Source organism: Dipteris shenzhenensis, chromosome 2, assembly GCF_047967505.1.
Source record: "Dipteris shenzhenensis isolate YYH24624 ecotype China chromosome 2, Dip_SZ_1.0, whole genome shotgun sequence".
Lineage (NCBI taxonomy): Eukaryota > Viridiplantae > Streptophyta > Polypodiopsida > Gleicheniales > Dipteridaceae > Dipteris > Dipteris shenzhenensis.
In genome coordinates this window covers 18552417-18575787 of record NC_141597.1, presented here as the reverse complement: position 1 = coordinate 18575787, position 23371 = coordinate 18552417, and the positions used below count along the sequence as shown (strand labels likewise).

General features: G+C 44.8%; 1 protein-coding gene across 3 annotated transcripts in view; it reads right to left on the bottom strand.

The window, feature by feature from the left end:
• The window catches only part of LOC147904424 (RING/FYVE/PHD-type zinc finger family protein), a 39734-nt gene extending 16656 nt beyond the window's left edge, over positions 1-23078 (bottom strand). The window contains exons 1-4 of one of the 3 annotated variants that reach the window (XM_087386355.1): positions 22801-23078; positions 21471-22424; positions 5917-6297; positions 5318-5407 (exon numbers count right to left, since the gene is read on the bottom strand). In XM_087386355.1, the coding sequence (XP_087242481.1) occupies positions 5318-5407; positions 5917-6297; positions 21471-22367 (1368 nt within the window). In that variant the 5' untranslated portion in view covers positions 22368-22424; positions 22801-23078. Of the gene's footprint in view, positions 1-5317; positions 5408-5916; positions 6298-21470; positions 22497-22620; positions 22705-22800 lie in introns of those variants that run through there. The other 2 variants (XM_087386365.1, XM_087386360.1) reach the window with 2 other exon arrangements.
• Positions 23079-23371: the final 293 nt, after the last annotated feature.

Sequence of the window (23371 nt, the reverse complement as noted above, 5' to 3'; positions counted from 1 at the left end):
GATTTTGCCTGATTAGAAGGTGCACAAGCAGCATAGCTCACAGACTCCTACTCAAGCAAAGAATCTCTTGGAAGCTTGCAGAGAGTTGCATGTGGTAACAATCTTTGAGAGAGGTGTATGAAGAGATGAGTATGCTAGGTCTAAGTGTGCATCTGTATTATTGAAGGAATGGTCACCCTGATCATTATGTATGTTGATGATCTCAGGTGTTCCAGCAGCTGAGGTGACTCACTGTATGTGAGCAAATCAGCTTCTGGATCAGCAAATCTTCAGATCGCTGCAGAAATAGGATTCTGCTTGCGCCACTGATACCTGAGCGATTCTGGCTCAAATCTTGGAATTTCACTGAAATTCTTTAAGGCTTCTGAGCAGGAGGTCAGCCTGATCACAATAATGTTGAAATCATGTAAATTGGAGCAGGATGGAGCTTCGACGTAGCACGTGTCAATCTGGAGATACAAAGACCTGTCCAGAACAGATTTTTGCATGGAGGTAGGCCCAAGGCTCCAGAGCTGGTGCTCCAAATTTCAGAGTGAGATGATAAATATTTGGCCACAAAATCAGATGAAAAGGTCTCTGATACCAACCGAAAGCATAGCTTCTGCTAAGGCTGCTAACAGTGACTAATTTTAGGAAAACTATGAAACTGTATAGCACAGATCGCAGAAAAGGAAGTAGTAGAGGGAAAAGGATAGATCACTCTTACTAGAAGAGGTCAGAGGATTTAGCAGCTCCCACGTGGCTGGCTAGCTTGGAGCTAGGTGCACTCGTTCCTGTGTGTGCAGCAAATAGGCTGATTCTTAGAAAGTACCAACATTCATAGAATGAAATGTGATTGCATTAGTGTTCAATGCCCTGAGAGTACATAGTTTTATTAAAGTCAGCCAGCACCTGATTGCATATGGGATATTACAACAGGGGTGCCACATGGCAAGCCCTCATTAAAAACCTAATGTATTATGTTACTACTAAATGTACAGAAAAATACTAAAGTAGCTACAATAGGTGGAACCCGTTATTGGCTAATAGGGCCCCTTATCTAGCTGACTGCTATTACACAGTCAAGATATGGCACCTGATGCAAGTATGAAGTAGTATCCTAACGTCAAGCATCATGTATCCCAATGTCAAGCCCAATCTGAAACAGAGAATCCTACAAGCTCGCTCCCAGAGTGATACATGATCTGGATGTGCCTTTTGAGGTACCCCAAAACCCTGAATCCAGCCTTCATTTGATTCTCCCTTGGATTTGACAAGAATTGGCAAAGCAATCCCACTGCAAAAGCTATATCTGGCCGAATATTGGTTAGATACAACAAATTACCAACCATTCTTTGATAAACTGTTGCATCAATCAAGTGAAATGTGTCCTCGTTGCTTAGCCACATCCTTGTTCCTTAGCTCTGCCTCGCCCTCCATTAGGATTAGTGCTTCTTTGAAATCTTTTCAGCACATCATGACAGTATTTCTCTGGACAGATGAAGCAATCTTTTAAACCAAGGAAATAGTGAAGAAATCCTAAATTTGTCATCTCGAACTCCTGCATCAAGAGTCCTTTGACCTCCTAGATCTTCCCCCTGTAATCATCTGTGACAATTAAGTCATCAACATGAAGGATGATAATCATGGTCTTACTTCCTCTTCTGAAGAGGTAGAGGTCAGCACCAGATGGACTACGAGTAAGCCTATCTCACAGAGGTAGTCATCTATTCTCTTACCACACAGTCGGAACCTGTTTGAACCCATAAAGTGCCGTGTGAAGCTTGCACACGTTCTTTCCTCCATCTGGCTGTCGGAAGCCTTCCGACTGCTCAACATAAACTGCTTCCAAAAGCTCACCGTTTCAAAAGGCAGCCTTTACATCTATCCGAAACAGTGGACACTGATGTGGTGGGCAGCCAAAGCTATGACCTACGTATGGTAGTCATCCTAACCATAGGAGCAAATGTCCCTGCGTAGTCGACTCTCTCTGCTTGTGCAGAGCCTTTGACAACCAGGTCTCATCTTGTACTTATCCAAAATACCATTAGAGTTGTACTTGGCGTGGTAAACCTGCTTGATTCCTATGATGTTCTTCTTCCAGGGTCTATCAGCCAGGTCCCAAGAATGGTTCCTCATAATGGCCTCCACTTTTGCTTCCATGCAACTTGTCACTCTGGAATTCCCTTTGCTCATAGCTTCCAACCATTAGAGCATAGTCACAGTTGGAGCTTTCCTTTCAAACCTCCAAACTGCTCTCTCGAATGTTTGTGACTCCTAAATCCTCCACAATCTTCGAGTACCATCTTCATAGCTTTCTCTCCTTTGCCGTCCATCTTGTTGGCTTAGGTGCCTCAAACTCTGACTTTGAAGCTTCAGTCTCTGATGTAATAGCAAGCCTCAGTCTTTGGGGAACAAGGAATCTGGTCAGTTGCTTGTGGCTCAAACTCTGTCTCCTGAATAGGCCTTTGATCACTCATGGTACCCCACAAAGATGCACTTCTTGATCCTGAGATCCAATTTAGTTCTATCTGCTTTGTTCACATGTCCATAAGCAACAGAACCAAAAATCCTCAAATGAGAAATGTTTTCCCTTCAACCGCCTTGGTCTTTGTTCTATTCCAGATGTTAATAGCCGTATGACTACTTAACCCCAAAAAGATCTTGGAAGCTTCCTCCCACTACATACATAGCCCCATTTCAATGATTGCTAACTCTTTCTTTCTGCTACCATGTTTTGCTGGGATGTATGTGCAGCAGTAAATTGTCTCTTGATCCCTTCTTTCTTGCAGTTGGTGTCGAAAGCCTTTGAAGTGAACTCTTCCCTTTGTCGGTTCAAAAGGTCTTGATTTTCTTTCTCAACATGGCTGGGCACAGTTGACCAATCAAATGCTGCCACCAAGCTCCCGAACAGTTCACATAGACAGACTGACGCAGGCCCTCAATTCCCACACCAACCAGCCGCCATTTCTGCATTCTTGCCACAAAGCAACAGCCGCCCTCAACCGAAGTTCGAGCACAACGTGCGTTGCCACTCACACATGTGCGCAGTCGCTATTCAGCCACCATGCCAGTCACAGGCCACACAGTTCACAAAGCCGTGCAAGTACACGTGTCCCACCACTATCCGCAAGACAGCCACCTCCTCTGCCATGAATAGGATGAGTCGAGTATGGGGGGTCCCGCTCCCCTACCTTCTAGCCACGCCTTAAACCTCATCATTCCCCACAAAGTCCTGAGAGGGATATAAGGAGGGTCTTCATCAACCTTTTACATCCAAGGATCCATATACCACACACTTGCACATGGGATTTCTTTTTCCCTAATATCCACGTGTCATCACACGCCTAGGAGCCTCAATACTTCTCAAATATCCACAATTGTTCCAAGGTACCACAAGAGGGTTAGGACCACACCAAGGCCATAGGCCCATATTTTCAACAGAAATCATCCATGAAAGTGAGATAATACATGTCTCTAGGGAATGATGTCGTGGCCATACGTCAAAATGGACCAACTCCATCTTAGAAATCGACCAATAGAGGGTACACACAGTGGAAGAGTGATTGAATAGCCCAAGAGCTCACACAATGTGTGGGGAGTGGAATCACAAACTTCTTTACTTAATGTGCATCAAATAGATGTCTGCCCTCATGGCAGCCATGATGCTGCCCAAATGGCCATTTCTCAGACACCAGGTTCAACCCCCCCCACGCTCTCCTCATATGGGGGCTTACAGATGGGGAGGTGACCTTTCCAACACTCCCAACATAACTTTGGCTCTTTGTGTAGTCTCCTTCAGGAGCGTTTCTTGCCCTCCATGCAAGATGGTCCTAAATATGGTCTCCTCCTAGTCCCCATGGTGAAAAATTGATTCTCAAGGGAAAGGATGCGAGATGCATCGTTGGTCTCACATCCGTGATCTCCAAGATCAGCCTCACAACCTAATTAGCTTTACCTTCCACATGGCATAGTTGCTCCCATCCCATTTTCCACTCTCTCTAAAGTTGGGAATAGGCATATGTGAAGCCATTTGCAAGCGCCTGAAAAACACTCCACAATTTCTGAACTCACTGCAACACTAAAACAGAAAACTGATTTGTTTATAACATCTTGCTGAAACAATGTCTCCTTGTTGGAGGGACGCCTTCCTTCCGTGTGTCGGAACAGATCAAGAGGGTACCACCTTTGGCTCGAATACCATGTTAGAATAAAGGGACTGCTGGACAGCAAAACTAACGCATCAGAATGATCTCAAATCCTGACTGACCTCTCACACAAGATAGATACACTAAAGGGACTGCTGAACAGAAAACCTAACGCATCACGATGGTCTCAAATCCTGACTGACCTCTCACACAAGATAGATACACTCACTCACTGACATCTCAATCCAAAAATACAGCATAGAATATCGAAAAAGAACTCAGACTTCATTCATCCACAATTGTGGGAAAACTGCTCAGGAATGAGCCGAGCACATCCAGCCAAAAGTTGCTGGGCAAAACAGCAATCGAGGAAGATTGCTTACTGCTGAGAACTTCAGAAGAGAATCTATGCTAGGACTCCTTCAGTCTGTGGGGCCTTAAAAGGCTTCAGTGGCTGTAGGAAGGGTGCAAACTGGGAGCCTGTTTGTAGGCCAGGAAGGGGGCCTTGACCCCTACAGACAACCCGACTTAATCTGCAGACAGGCCAACCCTGTCTGCAATCTGCCCGACCTGATATGTGCCGACCTGCTTGAGCCTTCTGCTGCCTCCAGTCCGTAGATCCTGCTACTCCACTGCCAGGCTTATGGATTGGCTCTGGAAGTCCTCTCGAGAGATCTCTACATGCTGCCACACAACCCTGTACTGCTGCATCTGCAGATCTGATGTCACACAGCCATTGCTGCCCTCACTTCTGATCCAGGAACTTCCGCATTCATCTCTAGACATGGCGCAATCAGCTCCCCTACAGGTATTACTACCTGCCCTAGTTTATTGATCCCTTGTCCTCCTCATATGGCCGCTCAAGGTGGGTCCCTGACCTTCTAACACTCCATGCCCCTTTTAATCTCTCTTCTCCAAGGTAGCACACTAGATAGAGTTACAGGTATGGTAGAACTTGCACAGTAGGAGGCAATCTGCAACATCAACCAAATCCTCCATTGATGTGATAACATCTCATCTTTGATCCAGCTTGATGCCTTGTGATATCAACAAACAGAACTTCCAATCCAAAAAAAGAAAAGAAACCACATGAACTTTGAAAAATAAGATTCTACCCTCTGATACTTAATGGTGTAAGTAAACTAACCAAGAAGTAATAATGACACTTCATGAGGTGATCTATAGGTTACCTGTTCCTTGTACAGGTTGTTTGACAGCTCAGAAAGTGTCCTTGCCAAATTGACAAGCTCATTTCCGACTGACGAGATACTGTTCCAGACCTGAAAACAGAAAGAAACAAAGCAAACGAGCCATCAGGTTTATATAAAACAAGCTGACTGCTTTCAAATTCAACATACTCAAATAAAAATTCCCCTATTATTTCAAAGTTTCCTTTAAGCAACCATATATTCGTATATATGTATGTGTGTGCGTGTGTGCACACATGCGCACAGGGGGGGTGCGTGCATGGTACCAGTAACACACGCACGCAAAATACCTGTGTGCATGCATGTGTTTGTCTATGAAAAATTTTTATCCTACATGAGCATCAGAAGCAGGTTCTGTGGAGTCTTTTCTGCACGAGAGCCCATTAAAAAAGCTCCATCATTCTCTAGGCGGGTCACATACTATAGGGGAAAAGCTCAACAGCAGTAATTCTACACAATTTACCACAGCAGAACTTTTCTGCATATGTGTATTGCTGGCTTCCTTTTTCCAAATTTGTAGGTGTCAGGTGAAATCAGCATTGCAATTTGTATAGAACCAATCACACCCAGTGAGACAATACCTGTTGCATATCTGCAGAAAACATCTCTGGAGTTTGTCCATAGGTTCCTGCAGACAGCCTTAAAGCAATCAGATGCAAATCAAGGCAGCCAGAGATCAACGAGGGTGCCTTGATATGAAGAGCAGAGTCCAGGGATCCCAATGGCGTCCCACAGTTAAGCATGTTGCTCAATGTTCCAAACTTTTCAGCAGAGATAATGCTGCGAAGGACATCTTGACACCGCTGTGTTATCAATGTTGCTGAGGGAGGGCTTTTCCTGGTTATCTGTAATTTGTCAGTGACCTTTGTTGCCTCTGCCTTATCAGATATCAACGGTTTATCAGACTTCGAAATTTCGGAAATTCTGTGAGACTGTTGTACTCTCACTGACACATCATCTTTCTGCATATTTCACAGAACCATTCATTAGCTAAAAGACAACAGCCGCAAAGGAAGAAATCCATTCAAGTGTGCTCATCAACAAAGGTAAGAGCATTAAGATACGAGAAGAAATGTGTGAGCTCATGTGTATCTCATGGCCTGTAATTTAATTTTATATTACATGTATAGGAAAATACTGAGATATCTCTTGGATATCCTCACTTAATATTTACAGTTCCAACTTCATGATTCTAGCCGAAACAAGCCGAAACAAAGTATGAAAAATGTTCGTTAGAGACCAAACCTTCCATAGTCACTTCATAGAACTCATTCCATGTAATGAGCATGTATAAACAACCCATTGGTTAAGCATTTAATGATCAATTACAAATCATGAAATTGTGCAATACAATTCAACTATTGAGAGTAAAATCCTAATCATCACCGCTATGACGTGGATACTATTCATTACCCTCAGTAACCTCTGTACCCATCTTAATCTGGTCATACTGTCAAGCTCGATCAAGTTAAGTGGTGATCGGGAAGGAGGAATTTGTGTACAGAGTCTGACTGCAGTCGGTAAATATCATGTGACGTGCCATGACTAGGCCAATCATCACTTGCTTGACCTTCAAATCATCATGTGCCATAGGAGTCCCTGTTCACCAGATCTTGGTCAGGCGACAGTCTAACATGTACATGTGACTTGTCACCTAGACAAGAAAGATCTAGACATACATCGCTGGGCCACAGCCCAATATTACTGAAAATGTTCCATAGCCAGGAGAAGGCAAAGAGGGTTGCTAAGCTGGATGAGCCCCAGCAAAGCAGAAAAAATGCTGAATGAGTGGGAAAATGGCAGGATGGGGGAGGAGGTATCCAGCCAAGCCCCAATAGTGTGGGACCGATAAACGTAATATTATTATTACGCCGATCATAGCAGCTATATCTAAACGCAAAGAAAAGTGAACTTGGATTGCTGGAAATTCAGTATTTGGGCTACATCATTAGTGCTCAAGGGATTCGATTGGACCCTGAGAAGATCCAAGCTATCACAAGTTGGGCTGTCCCCACGACGGCCCAAGAGATCCAATTTGTATCAAGCATACAGCTCGCACATGGAGGGTTTTTCAACATACGCAACCCCTCTTACATATTTACTCAAGGGGGTAAAGACATGCAGACAAAAAGTTCCAAGTCATAGGCAAAGCTTTGCAGGCCTTCCATAACTTGCAACGGTTGGCCACGACAGCACCAGTTATGAAGATCGCCTCTTGGGATGATCCATTTCTGGTAAGCACAAACGCTGGCCCGTAGGAGAGAATACAACTGGGATTTCTTGTGGAAATGGAGATAGAGGAGCAGTCTAGAAGAGGCAGACTGCTCCTCTACTGCTCCATAACTGCTGCACTCGGCTGAATCTTTACTGGAGGCTAGAGCTAATGCTAATGATGGGGAGAGAAGCCCCGTAAATAGGAATGGAGTCCCGGCCAAACCCTTATGGTGGACCGGAACTGGTCTGCTGCTGCTGCCATCTGCCCTGACCTGCCACATGGCAACCTGCGGCAGGCCTGGACTGGCTGCCAACCTGTACCAGCACCTGCAGATGACATCAGCACTTTGCCTGAACCTGCAGACTGTGCCTGTAACTGTCGATGGCATCAGCATGCTGCAGATGACATCAGCTGCCGTACAGGTGCCTGCTGTCCTGCTGTGTCTGCCGTACAGGTGCCTGCTGTCCTGCTGTGCCTGTTGTCCTGCTGTGTCCGCAAAGCTGCCAGCAAGGCAGCCACGCCATGGGCAACTATCAATGCTAGGTGTGTGGCCACGACGCATCAACAACAGGTGCATCGTCCATGTCGTTGGAGCTTGGATTTTCATGGACATACAGAACCCCTAAAGGATTACCACGTGCCTCTTCGTAGACTTCAGTAGCTTGCTCTAGGGTGAGCTCCGCCTGGTGCTCCCTCCTACTCTCACATGCACTCTCTGGTGTGTGCGCTGTTGAGCCCAATACTAGCTGGGTAGCTCCACTGATCGAAAGCTGCTCCAGCAAGTTCCCCCATTGCCTCGCTTCCCCCTGCCTTCCTTCTGCCTCCCCCCAGCCCCTCCTGCTGCTCAATCACACCGCCCCCTCCATGCATCATGCATGGCATCTCCAACCTGCCCCATTCCACCTCCTCCAGGCCATGCCCCCCATCTGATCGTTTTGCCACCTCCTCGTCGTGCCACCCTCCACTTTCCTCTTTTCTCCTCCCCGCTGCCTCCACGCCTGTTTCTTCTCCCCTTCACCACCTTCTGACCCTTCTGCCTTCCTTCTGCCTCCCCCCAGCCCCTCCTGCTGCTCAATCACACCGCCCCCTCCATGCATCATGCATGGCATCTCCAACCTGCCCCATTCCACCTCCTCCAGGCCATGCCCCCCATCTGATCGTTTTGCCACCTCCTCGTCGTGCCACCCTCCACTTTCCTCTTTTCTCCTCCCCGCTGCCTCCACGCCTGTTTCTTCTCCCCTTCACCACCTTCTGACCCTTCTCCCCCCAGTTTGATTGGAATAGCCCTGAGGGTCTGTCACTTCTGTTTTGTGACTGCCCAGCTCTTCCTGGAGCTGCTGGACTTTCGACCCTTTCTCCAGACTGCCCTTTTTAGTTGCAGGCCTTCAGCAGACGTTGTGTCCCTCTGTCTGCTAAGGTACCAGGCAAGCAGTCCTGAGCTAGGTTAGCGTGCTACCACCAGGAAGCCAATAAAGGAGCGGGGATCTTGTTTTACGAGATTGAGAGAAAAGGCTAAAATAGGAGCACACGCTAGTTTACGGGTTGTTACCCTCAGGAATAGCTGACAATAATATTTCGGTGATTTTCATCGTTGAATGAAGATGTGGAAGACGGGGTTACACGAGCCTGTGAGCACGGGCTAGTTGTGTAATTATATCGCGAATTCGGTGGTATTAGTTACGTATAGCAGTTTGGTGATAGAAGAAATAGTGAGGCGATCACGTACAGCCGCAGGTTCAAAATTTGGTACCTTCAAGGCTTTTTGGCATCGCGTGAAGAACTAGTTGTTGCACGCAAATTGATTGGCTGGCGTTGTGACGGGCTGGCGGAATATTATATGGTTGGAAGCATTCGATTCGTGTTCAATTACTGTGCGAAGTCCGTGTGTTACAATAGTTGCATAGGTTGTCTTCTTCGCCATCGGATTGACCACCCTAGTGTCGCCTTTGATTGCATTTAACTATCGCGGAGATTGTGTGAAGAAGCCATATCATAAACCTTCATGACACCTATGTAGGGAGGTTACGAAGCTTTACGTAGGCAGGCAAGAACACTAATAGACATTCGAGGAGGCATTTTCCCTGCTGCAGTTGGTTTCTCGTGAGGTTACTGGAGTTACGACTACCTGTAGAGGATTACTGTGTGGTCACGGGACTTGTTTGTGATATTTGTTATTTGAAGATCTCGGTTATCAGCGAGTACTATGCAGATAGCAGACGATAACTATTGAAGTGGGAGCTGAGGTGTTTTGGGTCCGCAACGAGGGTGTAGCTGAGCCACAGCAGGAATATTCATCTGGTTCAAATACAAAAAAACTTGATCTCTCTATGCTACATGAATGGCCAGGGAGTTTTCAATGCCTTCTAAGTTTATTTGCATCCGTGTTTAAGTTAATTCAAATTGCAGGAGTTTCCCTAGCATAGGGAAAAGTGGTTTTGGTTACAGTGTGATATATGCCTAGTTAGCTGTAAATTTGGAAGTTGGACTTTCGATTTGTAAATACAGTTTCAAGCGGTGTTTTATTTGTTTTTATTATTAAAATTTTTATTTTTATTTTTTTTTTTAAAAACCCATCAACCTAAATGGAAATAGAAGAAGAGGCTTCTAGGATGAATCCCGTAGAGTCGGGAGATGGATCCCGTAGAGTTGAGAGTCCAGCCGACCCTGCAGGTGTCGCGCCCAGCAAGCCATACACTGTCTAGTAGAATTGCCTTATTAGAGGATGCCTTGCCAACAGATTTTAGCTTATTGGAGGATGCCTTGCCAACAGATTTTAGCACAACAGTTACAAGCAAATGTAGGGCAATCCGAGCTCAAGAAAATGGTACATAGTATGTCTACCAGACCATCTCGTGAAGAGAAAGGTAAAGATCCAATGGACCTGAATCCAGTGTTCATACGATCGAGCCTAGGAGGGCTAAGGTGCCTAATATTGCCAATTATAGGCCAGAAAAGTATTCTGGTCGGATGTCTGACCGTAGTTCCGATATCATAGAGACCTGGTTACACAAATGGGACGAGGCCTTCACCATTTATGAAATCACGAATGATATGAAGAAAATCCACGAGGCCACCCATATGTTTAATGAGGCAGCAGATGGTGGATAAAACAGCAGAAAGATGGAGTGGCATCCACTACTTGGGAGGGGTTTAAAAAAGAATTTAGAAAACACTTCTTACCTCCTGACGAAGCATCCCGAGCTTGGGATCAGCATCGAAACCTTCGTCAGAGAAATTTATCAGTGGCAGAATACACTGATAAGTTCACAGAAAGTGTAATGAAAGTTTATGAACCTCTACCTCAGTCAATCCAGGTAAAAGATTTTATCTTTGGATTGAATGATCGGATCAAGATGGAAGTTCGGGCTAAGTATGCGAACACGCTAGATGAAGCAATTGCCATAGCCCTGAACTATGAGGATGCAAAAGGAAACAGACCAAGTGGGTTTGTGCAGGTTGGGACTCGGTATGAGTACCCGAAGAAAACTGGGTTTAAGAAGAAGTGGATTGAAAAAGGGAGTGCCTCACAGCCTAGTGGTTAAGCCAAGCAGGCGAAACCAATTGAGACTCCTAATCAAGTACCACCATTGGAATGAAAAGAAAAGTAACACCAATGGCAGCCCGGGCTTGGTCGAAGTCTTCTTTGAACCCAGAGCAAAGAGAAAAAGCGAGGAGAGAAGGCTTGTGTTTTGGATGCCTTCAGCCTCATCAGTGGAAAGATTGTCCACAAAACAAAGATCGTCGGATGGCTGAGATGGTGATCTCAAAATGCGACGTGGAAATGGAGGAAAGTCCCATAGCAGAACAGATGCAAATTCAGCTAGCGGGATATTCTCAAAGTCCAATACCTGTTTTGTTATGTGTGTCTGTTGCTAAGCTAGTAACTAGTGCACCTGATAATGTCATGTCAAAGCCCGCAGCAACGGGGTATACAGCCTTTCATGATACGACGTGGAAATGGAGGAAAGTCCCATAGCAGAACAGATGCAAATTCAGCTAGCGGGATATTCTCAAAGGTCAGTATCTCTTTTGTTATGTGTGTCTGTTGCTAAGCTAGTAACTAGTGCACCTGATAATGTCCTGTCAAAGCCCGCAGCAACGGGGTATACAGCCTTTCATGATACGGAGTTAATTAAGATGAAAGGGCAAGTAGCTAATCATGATGTCATTGTGTTGTTTGACTCAGCGTCAACGCACAATGTAATTAACTCCAAGCTTGTAAAGAGGCTGAAACTAAAGACTAGCCCATCTGACTATGCATATACAGTCAAAATGGCAGATGGAAGTTCAACTGAAGTATGGGACCAAAGGGTTACCCAGTTAAAGCTTCAAATTCAGGACTATGCTGAGAAGCTTGATTTTGAAATGACAAAGCTTGCTCATGCAGACATAGCCCTGGCTAAGGCTTGGCATTCTAGAAAGAATCCAGCCATAGATTGGAAAAAGCACATTTATCAATTCAAGATGAATGATGTGCTGCATGTCTTACGAGGTGAAAAAGATATACCTCAAGGACCGTTGGTTTCCGTAATGGAAATTCGAAAAGCTCAAGAAGAGTTTTTGTTTCTTTGTACAGCATCGATAGAGCCAATTGATGATTCTTTGGCTAGCACTGACGTTGCCCAAAATGGAGAGATGGCCAAGCTGGCTGATCAAATAGCAGAGGAGTTCTCTTATTGTTTTAGCGATGAACTACCTTATGGGTTACCTCCAGAGCGGAATGTTCAGCATAAGATTGAACTAATCCCGGGGGCGGAACCTGTAAATAGAGCTCCCTATAGGTTGAGTTTTACCGAAGAAGCGGAGGTACGAAGACAACTGGAAGAATACTTCAAGTTGGGGTAGATTCAACCAAGTTTCTCACCTTTTGCTTCGCCAGTGATATTAAAGAAGAAGAAAGCCTCTGTATAGATTACAAAGCATTGAATAATATCACTATAAGCACAGGTATCCAATGGCTCGGATCGATGATTTGCTAGATGCATTACATGGGGCCGTAATTTTCAGTAAGATAGATCTTAAATGTGGCTACCATCAGATTCGTATTAGAGCCGAGGATGTGCATAAAACCGCTTTTAGAAGTAGGTTTGGACATTATGCGTTTTTTGTAATGCCCTTTGGACTTACCAATGCTCCAACTACATTCGTCATGCTTATGAACGATTTACTACGTCCGTATATCGGAAAGTTTGTAGTACACTTTATTGACGATATTCTTATATTCAGCAAAAGTGTTACTGAGCATCACGAACACTTAAGAATAGTGTTCAGTACTTTGAGAAAAGCCAATTTTCATGTAAATAAAAAGAAAACTATACTGTGTATGGTAAGACTTGAATATTTAGTGGTAAGACTTGAAAATTTAGGATTCATAATTACTCCTGAGGGAGTAGAAATGGATCCAAAGAAAGTGACTGCGATACTGACTTGGCTAATCCCTAAGAGTTTGACCGCTTTGCGATCATTCTTGGAATTTGTCCAATTTTTATCGAAGGCATATCAAAGGATATTTCGAAATAGTATCGCCATTGAATGATCTGACCTCAGATAAAGTACCTTTTATATGGGAATAGAATCAACAGGAAAGTTTTAACACCATAAAACAAGCTGTGGTCTGAGGACCGGTGTTAAAAATAGTTAATCCCCAGAAACTGTTTTTCCTTGAAACCGATGCAAGTGGCATTGCGGTAGCAGCAGTTCTCCTCCAAGAGGAAAGGCCAGTAGCCTTTGAAAGCAAGAAGCTTTCTCCCTCTCAACGAAATCGGCCAACTCATGAAGTAGAGTTGTATGCTGTTGTCCATGCTCTGAAAACTTCGAGACATATAGAAGAGTGTGAAGAGTACAACTCAATGAGTGAGAGATAAGGTTTTGTCCTAGTGACAAAACCTTAGTAGTCACTAACCATAGTTAGTGAACTAACTGCGGTTAAGGGAAAAAACCTCTTAAAGAGGAAAAAATGCCCCTAACTAGCTTATTAAATTACATTGGTCACTGCTGAATTATATCTATAATTCTAACACCCCCTGCAGTGCCAATGTCATATACAAGGCTGATCAATCACCAAACGGATATAAGTTCAGGGCACTGCGAAATGCCTCAAACTTTTCACGTGGTAGTGCTTTGGTGAAAATATCTGCAACGTTGTCATGTGCGGACACAAAGATCATACTGATCTCTCCTGCATGCAACTTCTCTCTGACGTAGTGATAGTGAACCTCAATGTGCTTCATGCGAGCATGAAACACTGGATTCTTTGCCACTGCAATGGCACTCTGACTATCAGTGAGAATTGGAGAAGGACCCTCCAAAGACAGATGAAGATCAGCAAATAGACGTCGCAACCAGACACATTCAGCTGTTGCTGTGAAAGCTGCCCTGTACTTAGCTTCACATGATGAGGTAGCCACTATAGATTGTTTCTTGCTCATCCACGAAATGCAAGATTTACCCAAAAAGAAACAATTGCCACTAGTGGACTGCCTAGTGTCATAATCACCAGCCCAATCTGAATCACTGTAGGCATGCATCTGCAAATCACCCCCCCTGGGAAATAGCAAGCCAAAAGACTTCGTGCCCTGCAAATAACGGAAGATGCGCTTAACTGCCTGCCAATGCATAGTTTTTGGGCTGTGCATGTACCTGCTCACCTGAGATACTACAAACTGAATATCAGGTCTAGTGTTGCAAAGATATATGAGGCATCCAACAGCCTGACTGTAAAGTGTGGCATCAACTAATTCTCCTGCATCATGCATTGTGAGTTTCAGCCCCGGCTCCATGGGAGTGGCTATGGGCTTACAATCATGCATGTTAAATCTGTCCAAGAGTTTCTGAACATACTTGGACTGAGACATAACAGTGCCACGTCTCTCATGAGAGAACTGGATCCCCAAATAAAAGTGAAGCAGCCTAGTGTTGCAAAGATATATGAGGCATCCAACAGCCTGACTGTAAAGTGTGGCATCAACTAATTCTCCTGCATCATGCATTGTGAGTTTCAGCCCCGGCTCCATGGGAGTGGCTATGGGCTTACAATCATGCATGTTAAATCTGTCCAAGAGTTTCTGAACATACTTGGACTGAGACATAACAGTGCCACGTCTCTCATGAGAGAACTGGATCCCCAAATAAAAGTGAAGCAGCCCCAAATCTGACATGTCAAAGTTGGTCTGCAAATCAGCTTTGAAATCTGCAATTTTGTCTTCATTGGACCCTGTGAGCAGTAAGTCATCGACATAAAGACGGATGACTAAAATTTCCCCCCCATCCATCTTGATGTAGAGGGTGCTCTCAGTAGGACTATTGTGCAGCCCCTTGCTGGTCAAAAAGGCATGGATCTTAGCATACCATGCACGAGGGGCCTGTTTCAGCCCATATAAAGCTTTGTTGAGCTTGCATACTTGAAGTGCATTTGCTGTAATTTCAAAGCCTGGAGGTTGTTTGACATACACCTCTTCCAGCAAGTCCCCATTTAAGAAGGCTGTTTTTATGTCCAACTGATGAACATTCCACTCAAAATGTGCAGCCATTGCAATAACGGATCGGATGGTGGTCATCCGGGATGTAGGAGCGAATGTCTCCTCATAATCTATGCCCTTTTTCTGAGCATAGCCTTTAGCAACCAGCCTTGCCTTATATCTATCAATGGAGCCATCTGGCTTCCGTTTGACCTTGAAAACCCATCGTGTGCCAATGGCATGTTTACCCGGTGGCAAGTCTACAACATCCCAAGTCTGATTTTTTGCAATGGACTGCAACTCATCGTGCATGGCATTCATCCAACGCACATTGTCCTTTGCCTCTTCGAATGTGGCAGGCTCCTCCTCATCAAGAAGAATACCTGCATATGCTGATTCCACTGAATTAGCACCTTCCATGTGCCTTGCTACACTGCGAGTCCTGCCAGGTAACGGAGCATCAATTTTACTCTCCCTGAGAGTCTGTAACAGCCAGTTTGGGACTGTTTTTGCTGCGTGTATGTCTGCAATTTCTTGCTGCACCACCTGTTCCACTGCCTGTGGAGGGGCAAGACATCCTGTGGCGGAACTAAAGCATCTGGAGGTGGCTGTAAATTCTGATTTGCATCAGAAAAATCAGCAGGGGAACCCAAGGCAATGGGTAGCAACCCCTCAAAGACATCCTCTGAAGAAGAAGGCATTTGAAATTCAGCCCGAGTGTGAGCTGAATTTTCAGAAAATATCACATCTCTACTGACTATGATCTTGCGTGTAGCAGGATCGTGTAGCAGGATTGTAGAGACTGTACCCCTTGCTTTCTGCACTGTACCCAACAAATATGCACTTGATGGCTTTATCTGACAACTTGTGCCTAAATTCAACTGGCACATGAGCATAAGCAAGGCATCCAAAAACTCGGAAGTGATCCACTGAAGGCTTTCTATCATTCCAGACCTCATAAGGAGTATTTGTTTTTAAAGCCTTAGTGGGAGCCCGATTCAAAATGTAATTGGCACACATCAAACCCTCAAGCCAGAATTTGTGAGGCATGTGTTTGCTTTTCAGAATACATCTTTCCATCTCCATGAGAGTTCTATTTTTCCTCTCAGCTTTGCCATTTTGCTGAGGGGTCAGCCTGACTATGAGCTGATGCACAATACCCTTGCCTTTCAAAAAAGCATCAAATTCTGCAGACAAGTATTCCCCACCTCTATCTGTGCGCAATGTCTGTATCTTGAGTCCGATTTCATTTTCAACCATGGCTGAAAAGTGTTTAAACACCATGAACACTTCTGATTTGCGTTTCAGCCCAAAAACCCAAGTGAAATTGAAGTAATCATCAATAAATGTAACGAAGTAGAGATGACCACCCAACGATGGAGTCCTCATGGGACCACAGACATCACTATGTATAAGCTGTAATTTGCGGACAGCTTTAACTGAACCATCCTTCTTGAAGGGGAATCTATGCATCTTACCTAAAATGCACCCTTCACAGGCATGTGGAGGAGGTATCTTAAGAGGTGGCAATGCATCAACCATGGAATACTTTTGAAGTGTCATCAAGCTGTTGTAATGCTTGTGGCCATATCGGGCATGCCATAATTCTGCATTCTGCATGGCAGCTGTAGGGGTAGAAACTGCAAGAGCATGGGCTGCTTTTTTCTCAAAAAGATCAAGCTGAAAAAGCCCACACAGCAGAGTACCAGATAATCTTAAGGCATAGTCATCTTCCCTGTCTCGGACAGCACATTTGTCATCCTCAAAGATGACCTGAAATCCAGCTCTGTTAAGAGTGGACATTGAAAGAAGATTTGTGGTTATACCAGGCACATATAAGACATCTGAAAGTCTGAAAATTGAGCCATCAATGGCAGTGAGCTCAACATCTCCTGTGCCACGTACTGAATATGATGAGTTGTTGGCACAAGTAACTTTCTTACCAACTGGAGGTGGATGCAAAGAAGTAAAAAGACACTTCCTAGAAGTGATGTGCTTGGATGCACCACTGTCAAAATACCAAATGTTTAGTGTTTCATTGACACTGAAAGCAGATGTATCCGTAGAAGAGTCATAACTGCAAGTCAAAAATGCATATGCATCATCACTGCAAGTGGCTGTACTATCCCGAGCATCTGGAGCAGCCAGCCTAGAATCTGAAATGCAAGATAAAAAGGCATAATCCTGTCCAACAAAGTTGGCTGCAGCATCCCCACTGTCAGATGCATGAGGAGCTGAATCTGAAACAGCCATACCCGAGCTGTTTTTCTTCTCTTTTGCAAGCCTTTTTCCTGCATTCTGCAATGTGATGACCTGCCTAGAATCTGCAATGTGACGAGCTGTTTTTCTTCTCTTTTGCAAGCCTTTTTCCTGCATTCTGCAATGTGATGACCTGCCTAGAATCTGAAATGCAAGATAAAAAGGCATAATCCTGTCCAACAAAGTTGGCTGCAGCATCCCCACTGTCAGATGCATGAGGAGCTGAATCTGAAACAGCCATACCCGAGCTGTTTTTCTTCTCTTTTGCAAGCCTTTTTCCTGCATTCTGCAATGTGATGACCTGGCTTTTTGCAGTAGTGACCAAAACCCTTCTTCTTGGGCTTACTTGCATCATTTTTAGCCTTTTGTGAAGGCTGTCCTGACCCACTGGAAGGCTGATTTACTGATGTCTTTGCCTGTCCCTTTGTTTTTTATTTAAACTTTGAGAGCATGGCTTGTTCACCTGCACGTGAAGCCAAATTTTTCCTGGTCTGCTCTTCCTGAAGCAGAAGTCCTATCAACTCATGAAAAGTGAGAGGATTTGCACCCCCCCTCAATGATAAGTTCAACGAGGTATGAAAGCTGAGATAAGACTCAGGAAGAGAATTCAGAGTGGTTGTAATCATCTCTGAATCAGGAATAATTTCATCTATATTTAACAATTGCTCTCTAAGATCTTGTAGCTTTGTGAGGTGGACTGACATGGAGTCACCCTCTTCCATATGTGTATTACTTAACTCTCTTTTCAAAAAAGATACCCTTGCATCATTCCAGGCTGCATACATGCTTTCTAAAATATCCCACGCTGCCTTGGAGGTCTTACACGGCGGAATGATAAATCTTTTCACTGAAAGAGAGATGCATGACAAAGCTAAGGCATCCCGTGAATCCCATCTCTTCTGCTCTGGAGTAGTGGCTATAGCTGCACCAACAACTTGTTCTGCAGCTGCCCCTTGTGCACGACCTCTTCCACCTCCTTGCTGAGGAGGGGTATTAGGTGCCATACCTGCTGGTCGAATCTCACCCCCATTCACATAATCCCATAAATTGCGAGAAATCAGAATATTGCGTACCATAAAACTCCAGAGGGAGTAGTTGGTACCATCCAACTTGTCTTCCTGTGAAAGACCACCGAACTGGAAGTCATTCTGATTTTGCTGGGCCATATCTGAGAAAGAGATTTAAGCAGATACAAAACTGAATTCCCTTACTCGGAATGAAATGCACAACTCCCAAAAAACACAGCCAAGCACTGGCTGTAAATGCAACTCAGATTTCTGTACTTGCACTGTCAGAAATTTGTCCAAGCATCAAAAACTCTCCAGAATCTGCCAAATGTGCTGCAAAACACTCCAAGAAAGGCAGTATGAACTGAAAACTCCAAAAATTGCTCTCCCAACACAAAAGCCCCAAAATAGGCCTAAAATTGCAACCGGAAAGGGGCAAATAGATCAAAGTCCCAAATGTTGCAAGAATTGCGCTCTGTCTGCAAAAGCCCCAAATTTCACTGCGAGATTGCAATGTAATTACAAAATCCCCGAATTGCTTCAAGAAATTGTACTGCAGAACTGAAAGCCCCAAATTTCGAGCTTGAAATTGCAACCAGAAAGGGGCAGAAGTACAGAAAGCCCCAAATTTTGCAATTTCAGTAGAAAGCCCCAAATTTCAGACCAAATCTACAATGTTTGCTCCAAGTGTAGCTCCGAAACTACAAAATGATTGCAATGTCTGTAACAAACAAAATGCCCCAAATGTACTCCCAAAAAAAAACTGAGCCAAACAATGGCTGTTTGCAAAATGTGCCTGCCAAAGATCACCTGCGAGTTTCTCCTGTACGAAATCAAAGGACTACCTGCTGTACGGAAGCAGGTCCAGTACGGAAGTACTGTACGGCTAACAGCACGAAAGTGCTATACGGCTGACAGTACGGAAATACTGTACGGCTGACAGTACAGAGAACGTACGTGCTGGTACGGACGAAGACAACGAGCTGTACAGCTGGTGGTGGCGAGCTGTAGGGCTGGTACGGCACTGTACGGCGAACCGTACAGTCTGACGACAGACTGTACGGACGCGATGTACGGCGACCACGGCAGTCTGACGACGAACTGTACAACGACCTGTGCGAGCTGTACTGACGCGATGTACGGACGACCTCTGCGAGCTGTACGGACGCGATGTACGACGCAGATCTGCAACGCAAGTACGGTACGGCAAGTACGATGCGACAGGTACGGTGCGGATTCCGTACAATCGTACGGACTGTACGGACGGGGTGTAGCAGCGAAGCATGGGTTGTAGCTGGAGCTCAACGGGGAAGAAGTAGGGGGCTAGATCTAATGCTCTGATACCAAATGTGAGAGAATGGAGAGTGAGAGAGAGCAAGAGAGTGAGAGCTGAAAGCTTGGAAGCTGAAAGCTAAGTTGCAATAGAAGAGTGTGAAGAGTACAACTCAATGAGTGAGAGATAAGGTTTTGTCCTAGTGACAAAACCTTAGTAGTCACTAACCATAGTTAGTGAACTAACTGCGGTTAGGGGGAAAAACCTCTTAAAGAGGGAAAAATGCCCCTAACTAGCTTATTAAATTACATTGGTCACTGCTGAATTATATCTGTAATTCTAACACACCCAATGTTTCATGTTTCTCGTTTAAAGAAATTTTTGCATACAGGTGACTCACTAATCGAGGGTATTGTTTTGTTTCAGGAGATAGAGGATAATGCAAGACGCAAACCAACAGGAATCCTAGACCGAGGAACAATACAAGTACGCAATCGGAAGATACCCACAGTGTTGGTTGCATGGCATGGTCTACCTCTATCAAAAGCTACCTGGGAATCCGTATACCAGTTACGGAGAGTGTTTCCAGACTTATCATCGAGGACGTTGATGCCTGAAGAGGGAAGGAATGTTACGCTCAAGTTGAGGCAACATGACCTCGGAAGGGTCAGTCGACATTTTCCTTTAAAGGATCAATGTTTGTATTATATTTGTTGGGCTTTACGTAAATGATCAGAAAAAAGGAATTAAAGTCCAGGTCCTTAGTGAGGGTGATATGGCACTAGACTAGGTGGATCTAAGGCTAAGGGGCCTAAATGCATGAAATGTGCCAAGGGGCAAATGGTTTCAATGATATCCCAATAGAGGGGTAAATGATGCATTAAGGAGGGACCCTAGAATGAAGACATGTGGCATACTAGATCCATCTAGGGAATTTTGGGGCTTGGTGGAATTTAGTAAGCAGGGGCCTTCACGTAACGAAAATATATAGAGAGCTTACTACCACCGAGGTTGGCTGGGAGGATAATCCAGGTGCCTATGCCCGTGATTTTAAAAAAAAGTTAGGTTTAAACAGATTTTACGTATCAAAAGACTAGCTACTATGACATCCCACTGACATCATCAGCCCCCAACAGTGGGTGTAGACCATAGTATAAAGATATGCTCTCACACATACAAATCCACACACCCACACATACTTGAGCATCCATTTACACAAAGTCTTCGTACTAAGTTTCTGTCGGCACTCCAGAGGTCAAGGGCAGACTCAGCCATGACAAAGGCTAGCACTAAAGGAGAAGGTTAATCAAAAAGTAATCACTAAAGGAGAGAGTAAGCAACTCTCTTCAACATACATTAAAGGAGCATGCACAAGTATGCAGTATGTTAAAAATGAAAGCATCCTGTCCTTGTATTTTGTAATCAGCGGACACTCTAAAGTCTAAAGAGACCATAGTATGCCTCGAGAATGGATCCATTGATAAGATTGTTTACTGTACTGCCCAGTTCATAAACATGAAGTATATCTCCAATATCGTATCTGGGAGACAGCCCAAAATCCTTGTCGTAAGGCTAGGGACAGCCCAAATCCTAGTTGTAAGGTAGCCTTAGAAGACCAGCTTGAAAAGATTACATGCAATCCCCTCTTCTCATTTGTACAGGATTCAGATTGATGAAACGAAGACAACCCCTGATCATGGATAGATCGTTTATGGTTCTTCTTTTCCGATGTGGCTGTTTTCTGCCATTATCCACTTTTTGTGAACTGTTTCCAAAACGTGCAGCAGAACGAAAAACCTGGCTGAAAGAGCGAAATAAATGGAACTCTTCAATTCTTGCCTAGGTATGAAGTTGATGATCACACAGAAGCGATGGTAATGTAAGATGAAAATTTCTTGTAAATCACACAGCTGTTGGAACTCACCTTGCTTTCGCCGCTGAATTCCTCCTCTTGTGTCTGTATCGTCCCACCTTCACCATGGAGCTTGAAAGGCTGATCCTGAGAACCTTCAAAAGTCGTTCTGACAGAACCTGCGGTATCACTCTTCGCGTTTCCTACCTTGATATCGTCATTATCAACCAGAAAGTGGTTCTTCTGATTCTTTGAACCTCGCCGAGCAAAATCCAGACTGCCACCATTGCTTGCAATCTCCGTATTCCCCACAAGCTTCTTAGAGTCGAATAAACCCATGTGTTTCGCAACCTCAACACGTGACCTGAACTTCTCCCCTGCAGGAGAAAAGTAAATCTTGTTCACCCTTCCATCTGGCCTTTTCTGAATCTCAACGTCCCAGCCTTCTTCAAGCAGTCCATTGTACTTCTCTAGATAACTTCTCAGACCCTCCAACGATTCATGTTTTGCGGCGTCAGAACTGATTGCCCTTTCTTCCGCACCTTGTGCATCGCGCGACAAACCGATACCTGACTGGAGCACATTGGGTTCTCCGTTGTCCATAGGTGTCGCAGCACTTGGTTCTTTGAGAGTATGCAGAGACAGCAACATGTCGACGACTTTGTTTCCTTCTTCATCTCCCTGATTAGCTTTGCCATTCTCAAGCGATGCATTTCGAGGACTATCGACAGACAAACCCTCGGTTACACCGGCACTCCCCGCTTTGCCTAAGCCAGACCGTGGGCGTAATACCCTGTCCGCCTTAGAGCTCTCTTCCGCTGCCTCAAGCACCCTCAAAACGGGATCCTCGCTTTCGGAAAGCTTAGTGCCCTGTTCGTCTGGTAAAACTTGGGATGAAGCATGGAGTTCCATGTCGGGAGCGCTCAATCGCTGCCGCTTCCTCTTCCGGTCGTCGCTGCCTCTTGCCATGATGCCTACACCCCCACAGAGATGCTCTCAGCGCGGCTACCGCTGTACGCTATGGTCCTGAGGCCAACAAAAAGCAGGCGGTTCCAGTCATAAGGTAAAACCTGACACGAAGCTCTGCTGCTCACGAAACTGTAGACAAAGAATTTAAAACAAGGCATCCAACAAACACCATGATGGGTCTTCTAGGGCGAAGTTCTGGTGACGGGCAAATTTCTGAGCACAACAGTAGGGTAAAAAGACAGAGAGAACTCACCCAAAGAGCCATAGGTGAAGGGGAGACAGACAACAACCATAGCGAAAGCAAAAACCAAAGCAGACAGTCTATATATAGCCTAGTTTCTTAAAAGGCAGAGGCCAACACAGAACTCATCAACCCAATATTACATCGACAGAGGAAAAGACACACACACACAGAGGGAGAGAGAAAATTCACCTGAGACAGACCGAAGACCATTGTCAAAGAGTGCAGAAATTGGTGAATGTAGAAGCAGGAACGGGAAGGTGGTGTGTTCTCCTCTCTCTGTCTCTCTCTCTCTCTCTCTCTCTCTCTGTGTCTGTGTCTCTCTCTTGCATGCAGACTCCAAGTTTCCTGCACACTGTATGTCAAGGCAGATAGTATCTGATCTCCAAGTACACAAATATATTTTGGTTACTTTGGCAAGAATGGCGCACCCACAACTGGGTACAACATTCGAATCCACCTGGACAAGGACAAGGACAGTGATTTAACTCTTGCCTCAACGGCATTCTTGCTCAACTTAGTCTTAGAACTATGTTCTTGTACCATGGAAGGGATTGCTTGTTGACATTATGTGAATGAATGATGAATGATGCATGTACAATATTACAAGGACAAGCTGCACTCACAAAGTTGGATGGACATGTCATCCATAGAAGTCTAGGTTCTTGTGTGTCTAAGAATGACAAGACAAAGACAAGCCACATAGATAATGATGTTTCTCTATGTGTGTGTGTGTGTGTGTGTGTGTGTGTGTGTGTCTGTG